Source organism: Schistocerca nitens, chromosome 1 (assembly GCF_023898315.1).
Source record: "Schistocerca nitens isolate TAMUIC-IGC-003100 chromosome 1, iqSchNite1.1, whole genome shotgun sequence".
In the NCBI taxonomy this organism is placed as follows: Eukaryota; Metazoa; Arthropoda; class Insecta; order Orthoptera; family Acrididae; genus Schistocerca; species Schistocerca nitens.
Genome location: NC_064614.1, coordinates 572,148,659 through 572,167,350, shown reverse-complemented (window position 1 = coordinate 572,167,350; position 18,692 = coordinate 572,148,659). Strand labels below are relative to the sequence as shown.

Below are 18,692 nucleotides of genomic sequence, written 5' to 3'. Positions count from 1 at the left end.
TTTCAAGTAATTCCAAGAAGCTGTTACGTGGAGCCATAGTTTCTAGCTTTAGAGAGTTCATAACAATTGTGGAACCCAAAGTAGAGAGCTTTTTGTAAAAATATTTTTTGATATATCTCGCAGTCTTGTAATCCCTCTGGCATGAACCTCCATCTTTCACTTTCATTCACAGCTTCGACCTCTTGCCATTTTCCTGCCTCCAAGATTCTTCCTTTTTCACTTTCCATGTCATTTGGATTGCAGTTCTCTCTCTCTCTCTCTCTCTCTCTCTCTCTCTCTCTCTCTCCCTCCCTCCCTCCCCCCCCCCCCCCTTTTCTTTCCTTCCCTGTGAGTGTGTACTCTGAAATGATGTGCTGTGATTTTAATGTTACAAATTTTCATTACACTTCAGGAAAATCCCAGCAAACTTGACAAGTTTGCTTGCAGTCTACTTCATGGCAAAGGCTATGACCGTTGGTTTGACAAATCAATTACTCTTTGTGTTGGGAGTAACGGACATGTAAGTAGTCAGATTCATACTTTCTCAAACTTAATTTTATACATTAAAGTGTCCTGTACTTAAACATCATGATAGATAAAACTGATGTGAATCTGATTGTAAATACAGGGTTTTTATAATTGAAGTTAAAGTTTCGAAACACTGTAGAAATAACACCACCAGTCAGAATCATGTCAAATTCCATTGGAATATTATTGGAGAAGGGGGAAAACGTATGGAAGAAGGAAAAAAAATGTTAACAATAGATGGCGCTGTATGTGTCTGAATACGTAAAACCTGTCATGTGCACAATCCACTGAGCTGGTATAAACACACTGGATACACAGCTTTTCCTCATTTCGTGTCTGCGACGTTTGCCATGACTGTCCCAATGCACGATCTCACTCTGTTTGTGAAGCTGAATTACAAGAATGATGACTGTGCACAGGCTGCTCTGCAGAAGTTCCAGACACTGAAAGGTTTGAAAAAAGGCATTGGTCTGATGGCTGCCATGCGTCTGGAGAAAATGATTCAGAAATTTGAAAAGATGGGTTCTTTTGGTGTGCAACCTGGTAGAGGAAGGAAACGAATTGATTTGACGTCAGTGGAAGCAGTGGCTACAGCAATGCAGGAGGAGGTGATTGGTGATGTGCAAACATGTAGTGCATGGAGAATTGCCCGAACATTGAACATATGCATGAGCACGGTGCGTAAAATTGTACGAAACATCCTTCTTTGCTATCCATTCAAAATTACGCGTGTGCATGAGTTGCTTCCTGTTGACCTGCCAGTGAGAGACACCTTTGCTTTAGAATTTCTTGCTTGCATGGAAGAGGACAGTGATTGGCCTTGGAAGATTTTGTGGACAGATGAAGCCCACTTCCATCTGGCAGGATATGTCAATACACAGAATTGTTGAATATGGGCAACAGAAAATACATACGCAAATAAACCAGTATCACTTCATCCTGAAAAGGTCACTGTGTGGTGTGGGTTTACGGTATCATTTATCATAGGGCCATATTTTTTCAAGGAGATGGATGCTTCCAATCTTGTTACATGTACTATCACTGGTAAGTGCTATAAGTGTCTTTTGCACATTCGTGTCATTCCAGCTCTCCAACAGTGTGGATGTGTGGATGGGATCATTTTTATGCGAGATGGTGCACCTCTGCACATTGCAAATCCAGTTAAGCAGCTGCTGAAGTGCCATTTTGGAAATGCTAGAATTATCAGCCACCATTTCCCTACAGCCTGGCTGTCTGATCACCTGATCTTAATACATGTGACTTCTGGCTGTGGGGCAATCTGGAAGTCATTGTGTTCAGTGTTACAACTGCAAACTTAGCTGCATTGAAGGCATGCATTGCACAACACGTTCTGAACGTGAACCCTGAAACATTTTGATCACTTGTGGAACACGCTGTTTCTCAATTTCAACTTGTTGCAGAAAATGGTGGACAGCATATTGAACATGTTTTGTGTCATTCGAATGGAAATTAATAATCCGATTTGATTCTGATTGATGCTTTTTATGTGGTTTTTGGCCTCAGGACAATTAAAAACAAATTTTTCCCATCCGATGTGATATGACCTTCCTGTGATGGATGGGCTATCACACCTGTACACCCACACAGACAGAGTAGAACAGTTTGTTTAACATCAAACATACACCCTAGACATTGTTGTATGATTCACTTGTCATTTTTAGTTGACCACTATTAAATTATGATGTTTACAGCACCATCTATTGCTACATTTTGTAACTATTTGCTTTTCTTCTGCCATGCATTTTCCTCCTTCTCCGATAATATTCTGCTTTAATTTGACATCATTCTGATGGGTGGTGTTATTTCTACAGTGGTTTGAAAGTTTAACTTTAATTATAATCACCCTGTACTTGCCAGAAAACAGATGTATTGTAAGAAAAGTGATTCTGTACTGAGTTTATTGTGTATAAGACGTATAAAATTTGTTGTGAGGCATTGCGCTTAGTTTCAATGGGGGTGGTGAAAAGTTCTTGACTTTTTCTTAACCAGCTTAGCATTCTGTTATCTGTCTTAACTGCTACATGCTTAAACTGAATTTGTCTGTGCCCCTCACAAAATCTTCACATTTCTCATCGTTTATACTCCAGTTAGATGGGTAGATCACATAACTAATGATGAGGTATTGAATAGAATTGGGGAGAAGAGAAGTTTGTGGCACAACTTGACAAGAAGAAGGGACTGGTTGGTAGGACATGTTCTGAGGCATCAGGGGATCACAAATTTAGCATTGGAGGGCAGCGCGGAGGGTAAACATCATAGAGGGAGACCAAGAGATGAATACACTAAGCAGATTCAGGTGGATGTAGGTTTATTTATTTATTTATTTAGTCCTTCAAATCCTATATGTATAGAATATATACAAGGATATTGGACATGGTTAGGTATTTACAAGATAAAATACAATTTGTATTGCAATCCTGAGGACTAGATATTGAAGTAATTTCGCGAAGATTCATACATACAACAACCATTACAGGCAACATACAAAGTAGAATATTAATAATGCATCTTTATTTTTGTTGTTTGGCTTTTATATATTCTGTCAGACTGTAAAAGCAATGATCAATTAAATATGCCTTTACTTCAGCCTTAAAACTACAGAGTTTACCTATTGATTTAATATGATTAGGTAGATTATTGAAAATCTTTATCCCAGTATGTAGTGTGCCTTTTTGGCACAATGATGTTCTCACCTGTTTCATATGAAGGTCAGATTTTTGTCTTGTATTGTGTGCATGTATATCTTCATTTTTTAATAAGATATCTGGGTGTCTATCGATATATTGTTTGATGAAAACTGATGTTTCGAAGATAAAAATGCAAGGAAGAGGAAGAATTGACAGTTTTTTGAGTATGGGTCTGCATGATTTCGTATTGTTTACCCCTTCAATAAGTCTTAGTATTCTCTTTTGCATCCTGAAAAGTTTAATATTTGTTGTTGTATTTCCCCAGAAGATTATACCATATTTAATTACAGAGTGCACATAGGAGTAGTATACATTTAACAGGCTGGCTTTGCTGCAACAAGTTTTTAAGATCCGTATCATGTAACAGGTTTTGTTTACTTTTCTTTCCAAATATTCAGTGTGTACCTCCCATTTTGTGTTGTTCTGGAGCCAGAGTCCCAGAAATTTAGTGCTGTCAACACTTTCAAAAACTCTGTCCCTAAGTTCTATTTCTACGTTTGGGTGGTGTCTTCCTTTTACATTATAGAAGTTCGGTGCTACTGTCTTTTCTTTGTTTATAATTAGCTTGTTGTAGCTGAACCACTGTTCTACACTGTTCATTGTTTGGATAGCAGAGTCTTTAAGTTTTTCTTCTGTTTTACCACTAATAAGGAAGCTTGTATCATCTGCAAATTGGAGGGTAGTTTGGCAATACTTGTTGTACATAAGATCATTGACATAGAGGAGAAACAGAATGGGTCCTAATACTGATCCTTGAGGGACGCCATATTTCACATTTTCATATCCTGAATAGTAGTAGCTGATTTTGTTATGGTCAGTATATTGCACTTCAACCACCTGTTTGCGACCACATAGGTATGTCTTGAACCACTCATTGGATATACCTCTAATTCCTAATTGGTCAAGCTTCTGCAGTAGTGCATTATGGTCAATGACGTCAAAAGCTTTAGGTAAATCAAGACATATGCCTGTCACAAACTCACTTGCATCCAGTTTAGTATAGGTTTCATTAAGAAATTCAAATATTGCACTTTCAGTTGAATAGCCTTTCCTGAAGCCATGCTGTGAAGTAGAGAGAATTTTATTTTTATTTAGGAAATAAGACAATCTCTTATAAAAAACTTTTTCTAAATTTTTTGAAAATACAGGCAGTAGGGCTATTGGTCTATAATTTGAAACACATTCTGGATTTCCTTTTTTGAACAGTGGTTTCAGTTTTGCTGTTTTTAAGCTTGAAGGGGAGGTTCCTGATGCCAGTGAGCTGTTGCACAAGTGTGTCAAGGGTTCAGCTAAGGCAAGACAGCATTTTTTAATAATTGCATTTGGTACTCCATCAATTCCACATGAGTACCCTGCTTTCAAGGTTTTTATAACTGATAAAATTTCTTCAGTATTTGTGGGTGAAAGGAACAAAGATGTAGACACATTTGTCACACTATTGCATGATGGAGGTGATATTTTGTTGTGTTCTTCCAGTCCACTCACCAGCTGTTCACTTATGTTTGCAAAATATTTGTTGAAGGTCCCTGCAATTTCTGTTGGGCAAGAAATCATTTGTCCTTCATAACATAAGTTCATATTTTTATATTGTTTAGTTTCACTTGTTGTTTGATTTTTTATAACTTCCCATATAGCTTTAGATTTGTTTTTTGAATTTTCAATGTATTTGTCATTTGCCATTGTTTTAGCTTTCCTTACAACATTTTTGAAGATCCTCTTGTAATTCTTCAGGTACAAATGAAATTCAGGAGATATGTTCTGTGTCTTTGCTATATCGTGTAATCTTCTTTTCTCTGCACAAGAGATTCTAATACCTGTTGTAATCCATTTGCTCTTTTTGAAGTTAGGTTGACATTTTTGTTTTTTTTTAATGGAAATGCAGCTTCAAAGTATGACATGAAGATTTCCAAGAAGTTTTCAAACTTTTTGTCGGTATTTTCACAAGTATACACTTCATACCAAGTTTCTTCACTTAGCCTCTGTACAAAAAGGTTTATTTGTATGTTAGTCAATTTCCTTGCTTCTTTTACGAGTTCCTCTTTCTCAGTTGTTTCACTTGGGATGTGCAAAGCAATAAACTGTGCATAGTGATCACTGAAGCCAGTATTAAGATTTCTGGCACAGAAATTGTGATTTACATTTGTGTTTATTAATATCTGATCAATTGCAGTAAGTACTGGGAGATGAAGAAGCTTGCACAGGATAGAGTAGCATGGAGAGCTGCATCAAACCAGTCTCAGGACTGAAGACCTCAACAACAACAACAACATACTCCAGTTAGTGCATTACTATTTTACAGCAACACAGTTATTATGATGAATGCTGTAAACTCTCCATTTTTACGAGGCAGATTAAAAGATGATGGAATGACAGAGGATTGTTGAAGTAGGAAATAAGAAGACAGAAAGGATGAAATGAACAGTCTGAGGAACACTACCATCTACATATAAAACACATACATGAAGTATTGGCATGATAATTTTCATTTTATTGTACATAGGCAAATACCACCTGTGAAAACACAATCAAGCTAAACAGAACAGGAAGCTCTAAGAGCATGAGAAGCTCATGAAAAACTGCAGTAGTCACATATCGATTAGTTGATTATTTCACTCCAATGCAGTCACCCCCTACCTTCCCCCTCACCTATGCAAAATGCAGAGCATCTGATATATAGGGAAGTGTTAACTTGATCTTGTGATCAGCTCATTATGTGGACAACTGGGTGGAATGGACACATAACTCAGTAGGTGTGACAGCTGGTTGGAGCCGGGAGGTCAGAATAAGAAATAAGAAGACAGAAAGGATGAAATGAACAGTCTGAGGAACACTACCATCTACATATAAAACACATACATGAAGTATTGGCATGATAATTTTCATTTTATTGTACACAGGCAAATACCACCTGTGAAAACACAATCAAGCTAAACAGAACAGGAAGCTCTAAGAGCATGAGAAGCTCATGAAAAACTGTAGGGGTGAGCAAGTGCCACAGCATTTATGAAGCTATCTTTCAAGTCCTTGGAAGCGGTTTCCATTTGTAGTGTCCACTGGAAGGGGTGCTTTCCTATTGTGTTATGGCCTTCAGTGCATTTGTGAGAGGTATTTTTGTTTTGGTGGATCCTGGGAGATGGTGATGGTGAAAACTAACCATGCTGAGGAAGTGCCTCCATTGTCAATATTCTGTGGCCTTGGAAAGGCACATAAAGTATCCAACTTCCCAAGTTAGGGTGTGACGTCATGTGCTGACACTAGACAGCCAAGGAAGGTTACCATAGGTATACTGATGATGCAGTTGGTCCCATTTGGTGTATTTCTGTAGTCAGTTAATCTCAGTTGCACCATCCTTAAGTGCATTTTCAGTAAATAGTAGTGTGTCACTGAGGTAATTGAAACAAAAGGGAGGGCCCCTTAGAACCTCATCCAAAAAATGTTGCCATGTTTAGATCACATTTTTGAGCCCAAAATGCATAACCAGAATTCAAACAGTCAAAACTGTGTTATCACTGAGGTGAGGTTTAAAATATGTCATCATTTTCCATTAGAATCTGATTACGTGCTTTTTGGCAAACTAAAATGCTAAAAGTGGTTGACCTGCTAGAGAATCTGTGAAGTCCTATATATTTGGTACTAGGTCACTATCTGAGGTTCTTTTTGCATTCACCATCCAATAATTGCTGCAAGGACACCATGAACTGCCCTCCTTGCATACTAGATGGACTGGTGAAGACCATGGACTGTCTGAATGGCGCGTGACTCCATCCTGCAGCATCTCTTCAAAAATGGTCTCCTGTAGTCTCGTGTGTGTGTGTGTGTGTGTGTGTGTGTGTGTGTGTGTGTGTGTGCGTGTGTGTGTGTGTGTGTGGTGTGCACCTTGTGTGACTTCACAGTCTGCTGTGTTTCTGAGGACACAGTTACGTGGGAATCAGGGTTGCACTGTGAAGGTGTTTAGGCATTTCTAATATTTTGCAGGCTGCTTTGTTATTCACATTCTGGCACCTTTAGAATATCTCCTAACACATTATCCTCCATACATATCCTGGTACTTTCACACTTGGCTCTTGTGTAATGCGTCTGGATAGGAACTTGTGATGGTGGGACACCCACTGTGCCCTATGGTCCTTTGAGGCAGAAATACTTAAGTTGTCCACCCTGTGACTGGTGTGTGTTGTTGAATGACCCTTTACACTGGCCATAGTGTGACCATTGGCAGAACGTATCAGGCAAGCATTCTGTAAATCCACAGTCAAAGCACCCTGTGTAAGGAAATCTGTCCCCAAAACAGGTTAAGTCATGTCAGTTAATACAAATGTCCACTTTCAGTGATCAGTGGGACCAATGTCAAACACCAAAGTCTTGTGACAGCACATGCGTGTGACAGCTTTGTTGACTGCCATTAATGTGGCTGTACTGGTTTTTTTGGCATCAGGGTAGTAGATGGCTGGCAGTGTGCTGCAGTCTGATCCTGTGTTGATTAAAAACGCTAAGCCTGAAGAATGGCCAGTCATGAACAGCCTCTGTGATGTAATGGAATGTAGTCACACTGGAGGTGACAGCATTGGAGTTGTACCACAGTTGTCGGTGTGGTGAGTAGCTCTACATGGCATGTGTATCATAGGGCAATGATGGTTCTTCTGTGGTAGGTGCTGTGGATAGATGTCACAATCTGTTGTGCCTAAACCAGAACATGTTTGGTGTTTGAGTGTGACATGGTTTCGTGCATTTCATAGCCTTGTGAACAAAACAACTGTGAAACCAGCAATTATCTGTCTGAGACATATCATAACTACAAGATTAGGATGGAAGGGTGTGGTATACGCATGTGCTCTCTGCAGAAGTGATCCGTAGTTGCAGTGTCTCTGCTTAGTTAGCTTCTCGATGGTGGTATGGGAGAGTTCAGATGGATGTCTTTGGGTGTGCTTGACAGTTATCAGGCAGAGGTGGCACAGCAGCAAAGTGTTGATTCATTGGACTGGCCTGGAATGGATTAGCTGCCATCAGTAGTAATGAAAGTAGAAGCAGAATTGTCACCATTGGATACCAAAATGTAGCAGGTCTGGGGTAACTGTGAGAAAACTGGAGCGAAACATGAGAAGCTCTTGCTTGTCAGGATGGGTTTGAGTCTAGTTATGGGTGTGATAGGATCCATAGATGGTTTGGGAGTCAGGGGAGATGTGTGGGAAATCTGCTTATAGTAGGTCTTTGTTAACTTATTCAGCTTAGGCAGTCTTCCAAGTGTACTCTAATTTCTGGTGCAGCCCAGAGTTCCCTCATAATATTTTGGCTTTGTAGCTGCAGGCAATGATGTACAGGCATTGCACTGATGTCTCTGGTATGTGAGGCATACTCACACAGCAGGATGGGGCCACACTGTAGTCACGGCAGCCACCACATCTTCTCTACTACAGAAGGTAGCATTGTTCCGCCTGGTGTTGAAGTCTCGACCTACACTGAAGAGCAGGGATGGGCAGCTCACAAAGTGTTGGCTGCCCAAGGTGGTCAGACAGGTGGTGGTCATTGGTTTGCAACCCGCCAGCAGCAGAGTTATGGTGATGGATTTGGCTGACGCAGACTAGGTGTCACATAATGTCCAGCTGGCCAAACAATGATGAGCTGGTTTGGCCATAGTTAAATACTGGTTCTCCCTGCTGATTCTTGCTGTGTACATTGATTAGTATGCCGTGTCAAATCATCTGGAACATGTTGTAATTAGGTTTCAACATTCTTATGGTCTGTGTCATACATCAGAGGTAAGAGTACTCTGTCATCACAGAAGTGCTGTGAACCCCTCACCATGCAGTCCCCTTACTAGTTGCGACCAACTTAGTGGTGGCCTGATTTTATCATGGTGATCCTCTGCTGGTTCCAAGTCTCATTTATAACTTTTCCCCTTTATAGTAGAAACCAGGATTGTTGTGGTGGCAACTGTGGCATGCGTCTTGAACACAGTGTGCACTATTTTGGCAACTTGGAGCAGCTTGTATAATGGCTGTCCTCTGGCAGAAATTAAGGTTAGCTGAACACATGGTAGCAATTGTAGTTGCCAGATGTGTAGCAGCAAAGTGTCTGAAAGGAAACTAGCATAAGTCATTCTGTGAAAATGTCTCCTGAATTCAGCTGGTGTTTTGTGAGCATTTGATCTATGGGTCTCATATTTGCAAACAGGATGCAGGAAGACTGCAAAAGCCAATGGGTGGAAAGTCTGTTGTTCTTGTGGGACTGGCATGGTGGAGGGACTGGAAGCACACTCACATTGGACTTAATGTCACTAGACACTGCTGTGTGGCAATGTGAAACATCATTCTATGAGTGCATCACTGTAACTGATGGCACAACTGGTGTGGGTGTCACTATGATGTTTTGAGTTGGATCAGCATGTGGTGCAGAATCCAGTGGCTGAAATACAGTAGATTTATTTATTTAGTCCTTATAATTCTACATGTATAGAGTATATACAAGGATACTGGACATGATTAAGTCTTTACAACATAAAATACAGTTTGTATTGCATTCCTAGGTACTAGATATTTAAGCAAAGAATAATATATACAATAAACATTAGACAGGTAATATGGTTAGGCAGATTATTGTAAATTTTTACACCAATATGTAGAGTGTCGTTTTGGCATAACGGTGTTCTCGCCTGATTCATATGAATATCAGATTTTTGTCTTGTATTGTATGCATGAACATCTTCATTTTTTAATAAGATATCTGGATGTTTATAAATATATTGTTTTATAAAAACTAATGTTTCAAAATAAAAATGCAAAGAAGAGGAAGAATTGACATTTTTTTGTAATATGGGTCTGCATGATTTCCTATTTTTTACCCCTTAAATAATTCTTAATATTCTCTTTTGTATCCTGAAAAGTTTAATATGTGTTGTTGCATTGCCTCAGGAGATTATGCCACATTTAATTACAGAATGCACATAGGAGTATTATACATTTAACAGGTTGTCTTTGCTGCAACAGCTTTTTAAGATCTTCATCATGTAGCAGATTTTGTTTAGTTTTCTTTGCAGTTATTCAATGTGTACCTCCCATTTGGTGTTGTTCTGGAGCCAGAGTCCCAGCAATTTTGTGCTGTCAATACTTTTCAATTACTCTGTCTCTTAGTTCTATTTGTATATTCGAGTGGTGCCTTCCTTTTAGATTGTAGAAGTTCAGTGCTGCTGTCTTTTCTTTGTTTATAATTACCTCGTTATAGCTGAACCAACATTCATTGTTAGGATAGCAGAGTCTTTTAGTTTTACTTCTGTTTTTCCACTAATAAGGAAGCTTGTATCATCTGGAGCTTGGAGGGTAGTTTCGCAGTACTTGTAGTATATAACGTAATTGACATAGAGGAGAAAGAGAATCGATCCTAATACTGATCCTTGAGGGACTCCGTACTTCACATTTTCATATCCTGAATAGTAGTAGCTGATTTTGTTGTGGTCAGTATATTGCACTCCAACCACCTGTTTGCATTCACATAGGTATGCCCTAAGCCACTCATTGGATATACCTCTAATTCCTCATTAGTCAAGCTTCTGCAGTAGGGCAATATGGTTAATGATGTCAAAAGCTTTGGATAAATCAAGACATATGCCTGTAACAAAGTCACTCTCATCCAGTTTAGGATAGAGTTCATTAAGAAATTCAAATATTGCACTATCAGTTGAAGAGCCTTTCCTGAAACCATGCTGTGAGGGAGAGAGAATTTTATGTTTATTTCAGAAATCAGACTATCTCTTATAAAAAAAAAAAAATTCTTAAATTTTTGAAAATACAGGCAGTAGTACTATTGGCCTATAATTTGAAACGTCTTCTAGATCTTTTGAGCAGTGGTTTCAGTTTTACTATTTTTAAGCATTCCAGTGAGTTGTTGCACAAGTATGTCAAGGTTTCAGCTAAGACAGCATTTTTTAATAATCATGTATGGTATTCCATCAGTTCCATATGGGTACCCTGTTACCAAGGTTTTTATAACTGATAAATTTTCTTCTATACTTGTGGGTGAAAGGAACAATAATATAGACATATTTTTTGTGCTGTTGATGATGGAGGTGATATTTTGTTGTGTTCATCCAGTCCACTCACTAACTGTTCATTTATGTTTGGAAAATACCTCTTGAATGTCTCTACAATTTTTATTGGTCAAGAAATCATTAGTCCTTCATAACATAAAGTTATATTCCTATATTGTTTTGTTTCACTTACTGTTTGATTTTTGATAACTTCCCATATAGCTTTGGATTTGTTTTTTTGAATTTTCAATGTATTTGTTATTTGCCATTTATGTAGCTTTCCTTATGACATTTTTGAAGATCCTCTTGCAATATTTCTGGTATAAATGAAATTCATGAGGCATGTTCTGTGTCTTTGCTATATTGTGTAATCTTCTCTTCTCTGCACAAGAGATTCTAATACCTGTTGTAATCCATTTGTTCTTTTTGAAGTTAAGTTGGCATTTTTGTTTTTTTTAATGGAAGTGCAGCTTCAAAGTAGGACATAAAGATTTCCATGGATTTTTCAAACTTTTTGTTGGTATTTTCACAAGCATACACTTCATACCAGGTTTCTTCACTTAATCTCTGTATGGGCGTTGGAGAAGCTCAAGCTTGTGTTTAATGGCCTGAATGATGTCTGCGATGGCGTGCAGTAGGTTACTCACAGCCGTCATGACTATAACGTATCTCTGTGAATCATGGCAGATAACCTACCTACAAGAACACAATTTCTTCTTCCTGGTCACCAGTTATGTAGGAACACTACTGTCTACGTATAAAACTCATACAGGAATAATCATTATGATAATGTTAATTTTATTAGTCAATATCACCATGTAGTAGTAGTAGTAGTAGTTGATTCATTCAGAGACAATGTACATTGCATGGATTTCATCAAAAATACATGCAAAAATATATGCATGCTTAACAGAACAGGAAGCTCTAAAAACATGAGAAGTTAAAGAAAAACTACATGACACTCATCAATTACTCAATTATGTCACTCCCACAAGTACATTATAGGAGGATTTGGGTGATAATGGTGCAGAATGGTGAATGTAACTTAGGACAAGATTGCAACAGGGATGGAATTTACTGTTTTAATAAGTAAGCATTTTACATAATGGTCCAATATGAACCCAATGAAGAATATAAAACTTATACTTCTTTTCTTACTCTTTTCCTTTTCTACTAAAGAAGTATGACGAACACACAAAAGACATTGCAGCTATTATTTACTACTTGGAAGTTCATTCTGGGAAACTATTCAGTCGCTGATTATAATGGAGAGCTACATCAAACCAGTCTTTGGACTGAGAATGACAATTGCAGCAACAATGACAGTGTTCAGTTACTAGATGTGTATTACTTATGTTCATTTGTAAAACTTTCTTTTGAATGGTATGAGGTTAAACAATCCTAAACTAGAAAAGGGAATTGAGAAATATGTGGATACCATATTCACTAAATGGAGAGGAAAGAAATATTCATAAGCAAATTGCTTTCTATGCAAAAATTCACACCCAAGTAAAGCTCACATATCACTAGGATACACTACATTGAATTAAAGCAGTCTGATGTTATATTGAGTAGAAGAATCAGATTTTCCTTCCACTTAAATAAAATTTCATCTTTCTTCATCACATTCAAAAAATTTGCATCTATTTTTCCTTAATTTTGGGTAGTTGTAAGACATATTATTTTTCTTTGCAAATATCATGAACGTAATTCTTAATATTCACAATGAAAGTCAAGAACATTTTTCTCTGAACATTAACTATTTTAAAGTGTTTGATAACACTTTTTAAGATTTATTTTAGAACCCTCATCCAGGTTTAAAATGTTGCTATATACTGTTTCAATTGTAAATGTTCGTGAATGTACGAGATATTGCATATTAATCACTTACAAATAAAGTTAAGAGATTCATCTTAAAAAATGACATTTGTCTTCTTCTTCTCTCTAGATGGGCTTTAATGCTGAACACAGTGGGTGAGTAAAACTATACACATAATCTTTTGTCTATATCTTTAGTGGCAGGTATTTGGAATTGCTTGTGGCTTGCATTCATGATTTGGAATTGGAAGAATGGCTAACTGAAACCAAATCTGATTACTTCAACACCATATTTTATATAAGGCAGTAATAGGTGACAATGTATGGAAAAGGATAGATTCCTACCGACTAAAAGATAACACACTGAGTTGCAGTCAGGCACAACAAAAAGGCTTTTACATATTTAGCTTTCGGCCAAAGCCTTATTCAGTAAGGAAAACACACTCACATTCACTCACATACACAAGAACACTTCACGCACACCTCACTCACACACACACACACACACACACACACACACACACACACATGACCACTATTTCCGGCAGCTTGGACCAGAATTCTGGGACTTTGTTCACTTTTAATGATTTCAGATGCTTTTCAACACCACTGACACAGATAACCCTCATCTTTTCAGTGGTATGAGAATTAAATTGGGGCAAAACTGCTGGGTTTTCCTTTGTAAAGGAACATTTGTGAACAAAGTTGAGCATTTATGCTTTACTTTGCTGCCCTCAATTTCAGCTCCTGTCTCATCTATGAGTGACTGGTCACTAACTTTGGTGTCACTAACAGCCTTTACATATGATCATAATTTCTTTGGGTTTTGTGAAAAATCTTTCAACAATATTCTGCTATGATAGTCACTGAAAGCTTAACAAATTACTTTTCTGACAGCCAAATGAGTTTCATTCAATATCTCTCTACCTATAGTTCTCTAGTTTGTTTTCATCTGTTGTGCAGTAGTCTCTGTTTATTTAGGAGTTTCTTTAAACTGTTTCTGAAATCTTGTTATCTATTTGAGAATATTTTTTTGAAATTTTATTATCAGTTTGGCAAAGGTCTTCAGACGTTTCACTTCTTAGTCTATGTTCTGTTTCTGACATCAATTTTCTCATTTCTTTGAACTTTTGCTCTAGCATCTCTGTTACAAAAAAGCTGCCCACACCTCGACTTAGTCCTGAACAATAAATCAAAAAATAAATGTATTATATAAGTGTGTGGTACTTACTTTTTCACATGTAAATAGACGCACACAATCCTGTCTTCAAAATAAGTAACCCTGGTCTCAGTGTTGTCAACATTTTTGAAAACATCCTTCATGATTTGATCAACTCATATATTCCTAAATTATTTTACAAAAAATAGTAAAATCCATTACTTTCTCCAAAAAATGTATTGTGGTCATGGCACCAGTTGTGACCTTCCCTTGAAGTCTTGGTGGTAGAATTTAGATATGCTATCACACCTGATGTGAGTTCAGCACTACAGACTCATTTTTCACCCTAGAAAACGAGGTTGTGTTAGATGCTTAGCTTGGGTGATGATGATGTTGTTGAAGTTGGAACTGTGTAGGTTTTTCCTTATTTTATTTTATTTCTTCATTGGCTTTTGGTATGTGCCCATACCACCATCTCAATAGTGAAATGTCAGTTGTGATGATATGAACATGAGGACAACACAACACCCAGTTCCTGAGTGGAGAAAATCTCTGGCCTGGCCAGGAATCAAACATGGGCTCCTTCGGTTAGCAGTCCACTGCACTGACTACTTGGCCACTGAGGTGGATGAAACTGCATAGTTAGTATCTCCAGATTTGTAGTCACAGCTTTACAGAAATTTGCGTAATGGATTTTGTGATCTTAATTGCACCGCACCTCATTAAGAAAAGTGTGCTAGTTTCACTAGACTTCAAGGTTTATTTGTTGCTGCGACTGCTTGTCCTTTCATGTATAAAACACATTAAAGATTCAACATGGGTGTAACACTATATGCCATTTTAACATATATAGAAATTACAAATCACAACTTTCTCATAAGCAACCTGATGAGGGACTCCTTTCTCCATTTTTAGATTCCAAACATGGCACATCTCTTCAAAGCCCACACAATATTTACATACTGAGTGATTCAGGAGGAATGTCACATAGTTTTTGAGGTGATTCTGCATGTAAAAATAAACTGAGAAAGTCCTATGAACATGTGTCTGATCGTTGATCATTATGGAACTGGAGCAGTTTGAAGACTACACACATCCATGAATGAATATGAAGAAAAATATGAATTTTACTTACCAAAATTCTGTGCAGGCAGTGTGATAGGTAAAATACTGGTGAGATAGATGACTGATCCACCCAATAAGATGTGTGGGTGTTCTCCAACAAATGGCAGCACTGCAACGTTGCACTGAGTCAATAGCAGGAAGTGTACCTATTGTGCAATCATGGGGTGGATGAATGAACAGTTGTGACACCTTGTGCATGTCATGCTTGAGTGTTGTTTAATTGAGCAAGACCAATGTGTAATGGCAGTGCCCATGTGGCTGTGACAGAATACCAGAGACATATCCATTATGTGAATCTGGAACAGTACCCAATGTTCATGTACAATCAGAACCAAGGCCATCCAATCAGTTGAGGAAAGAAAGACATTATTGCAATGGTACAACGGGAGTCCCACCACCATGGCACATTGGTCATCAGCTCAGTAGTCCACAGATGCAGGTGTGGCTTATGTTACATTCCAATGGTTTGTACCCATTCCATGTGCAGCCTGTGAAACATCTACATCCAGGTGAGAGGCTACATTCACACATGATGGTATCACAAACATCCGAAATTCTCATGCATGTGTGATGGAGAATCCATAAGACACTAGGGAAACAAAATACCAAGTTAGGTTCTTGGTGAACATCTGGTATGGTATGGCTGATGACCTTGTGACACGGCCCATGTTGCTGCCACATCACATGAAAACCACAGCATTCACACATTTTCTGATACAAGACCTACCTGCACTTGGTCATGACATTAGACCAACGGCAGCAAATGTACCTGTAACATGACGGGTCACCGATTCACTGGACCAGAGAAGTATCCCTGTATCTGAATAACACAATTCGTCAACATGGATTGGCTGTGGTGGACCCATTAACTGGAATGCCAGACCACCTGACCTAATCCTACCAGACTTCTGTTTATGGGAGCTGGTTAAAGGGTTAGGTGTACAAACAAAGGTGTACACATGAAGAACTTGTCACAAATGCTGTTGCCTGCACTAAAACCCACCAAGATGATGTTCGATGAGGAACAGAACACACTCTCCAATGCATTGACAATTGCATTGAGATGGGTGGGGGACTTTTTGACCGTCACCTGTCCCACCATTATTCTGTTCATCACAGTGCCTACACATCATTTTGGTAAGTAATTGTCACACTTGTCTTCATAATGATTCATGGATGTTTACAGTCTTCAACCTGCTCCTGTTCCATAATGATCAAAAATCAGACATGTGTTCATAGGACTTTTTTGGTTTGTTTCCAACATGTCAAATCACATCAAAAATTATGTCCTCCTGAATCACCCTGTATGTACATTTATATGCAAGTCACTGATAACTACTCAAATTTAGGTTAAATATTAAATAGATGTTGGTAATTGTAATATAATATCTCCGTTTCTTCACATTGGTCACAATCTGTAGAAATACAATTTAGCATTTCCATTTTCAGCAGAGCCAGGATAGGTTGTGTTGTTGGTGGTTCTTATGGATACACATAGAAACAAAATTACAGTTTAATGTTGTCTGTTTTCTGAACATGACTTTTTAAGTCTTAAATATTGTTTTGGTGTACAAAAATGGAAACATGACATTAGTAACAGTATTTGTGTAAATTAAGCATGTTTTCAGAATTCCAATTTGAGAAGGAATTTATGTAATTAATTCTTGAATTTTATCCTAACTCAACAGCTTTGACATTATCTAAACTGTATTTTGTTTACTCTGCCCTCTGCACTTTTCACTATGATATAAGTTATTGAAAGGTAATAACTTCCTGGCAGGATCTACTTAGGAGGGATGTCATCACCAAAAGAAACAAAACTGGCATTCTGTGGGTCAGAGTATGGAATGTTAGTAGAGCCCTTAATTGGGCAGGTAGGTTAGAAAAGTTAAAAAGGGAAGGGATAACTTGAAGTTATATACAGTTGGAATTAGTTAAGTTCAGTGGCTGGAGGAACAGGACTTATCGTCAGGTGAATACAAGGTTACAAATACAACATCATATAGGAGTAGTGCAGGAGTAGGTTTAATAATGAATAAGAAAATAGGCATATGCCTAAGCTACTATGAACAACATAGTGAATGCATTGTTGTAGGCAATATAGACACTAAGCCCACATGCACCACAGCAGTGCAAGTTTATATGCCAGCTATGTCCACAGATGATGAGGAGGCTGAAGAAATATATGATGAGATAAAAGAAATTATTCAGATAGTTAAGGAAGACAAAATTTATTTATGATGTAGGATAATAGGAGAAGGAAGAGAAGAAAAACTAGTAGATGAATATAGACTAGTGGAAAGGAATGGAAGAAGAAGCCACCTGGTACAATTTTGAACAGAGCATAATTTAATCACTGCTAACACTTGATTTATGAATTGTGGAAGAAGGTTGTATATGTAGAAGAGACCTGGAACACTGGAGATTTCAGATTTATTATATAATGGTAAGACAGAGATTTTGGAACAAGATTTTAAACTGTAAGACATTTCCAAGGGCAGATATGGACTCTGACTGCAATTTATTGTTTATGAACTATAGATTAAAAGTAAAGAAATTGCAGAAAGGTAGGAAATTAGTTGGATGGGATCTGGACAAGTTGAAAAAACTGTTGAGTTTCAAAGGGAGAATTAGGCAGTGATTGTCTAGAACAGGGGAAAGGAATACTATAGAAGATGAATGGGTGGATTTGAGAAATGAAATAGTGAAGGCAACAGTAGGTACAAAGACAAGGCCTAGTAGAAATCCTTGAATATCACAGAAGATACTGAATTTAACTGCTGAAAGGATAATATGTAAAAATGTAACAGATGAAGCAGACAAAAGAGAATACAAATGTCAAATGAGACTGACAGGAAGTGAAAAATAGCTAAGCAGGAATGGCTAGATGACAAATCTAAGGATTTATAAGCATATTTCGCTAGTGGAAAGATAGATACTGCCTACAGAAAAATTAAAGAGGCCTTCAGTTGTATGAATATAAAGAGCTCAGCTTGAAAACCAGTACTTAGCAAAGATAGAAAAGCAGAAAGTTGGAAGGGATATTTATAAGGTAGATGAACTTGAAGGCAAGAGGGAAGAGGACATAGATGAAGATGAGTGGGAGATATGATACTGTGAGAAGAATTTCACAGAGCAGTGAAAGACGTAAGTCAAAACAAAGCCCCTGGAGTTGATGTTGTTCCCTCAGGGCTACTGGTATCTGAGGGAGAACCAGCCACAACAAAAGTACTTCACCTGGTCTGCAAGATGTATGAGACAGACAAAATACTCTCAGTTTCCAGAATAATGTAATAATTTCAATTCCAAAGAAAGCAGATGCTGACAGATGCAAATATTACCAAAATATCAGTTTAAT

At 37.8% G+C, this 18,692-nt stretch overlaps 1 protein-coding gene across 1 annotated transcript in view; it reads left to right on the top strand.

The window, feature by feature from the left end:
• The window catches only part of LOC126254994 (carnitine O-palmitoyltransferase 1, liver isoform-like), a 222,565-nt gene that overhangs the window by 168,749 nt on the left and 35,124 nt on the right, over positions 1 to 18,692 (top strand). Inside the window, exons 9-10 of the mRNA XM_049955356.1 lie at positions 392 to 499; positions 13,181 to 13,206. Of these exons, the coding sequence (XP_049811313.1) occupies positions 392 to 499; positions 13,181 to 13,206 (134 nt within the window). The remainder of the gene's footprint in view (positions 1 to 391; positions 500 to 13,180; positions 13,207 to 18,692) is intronic.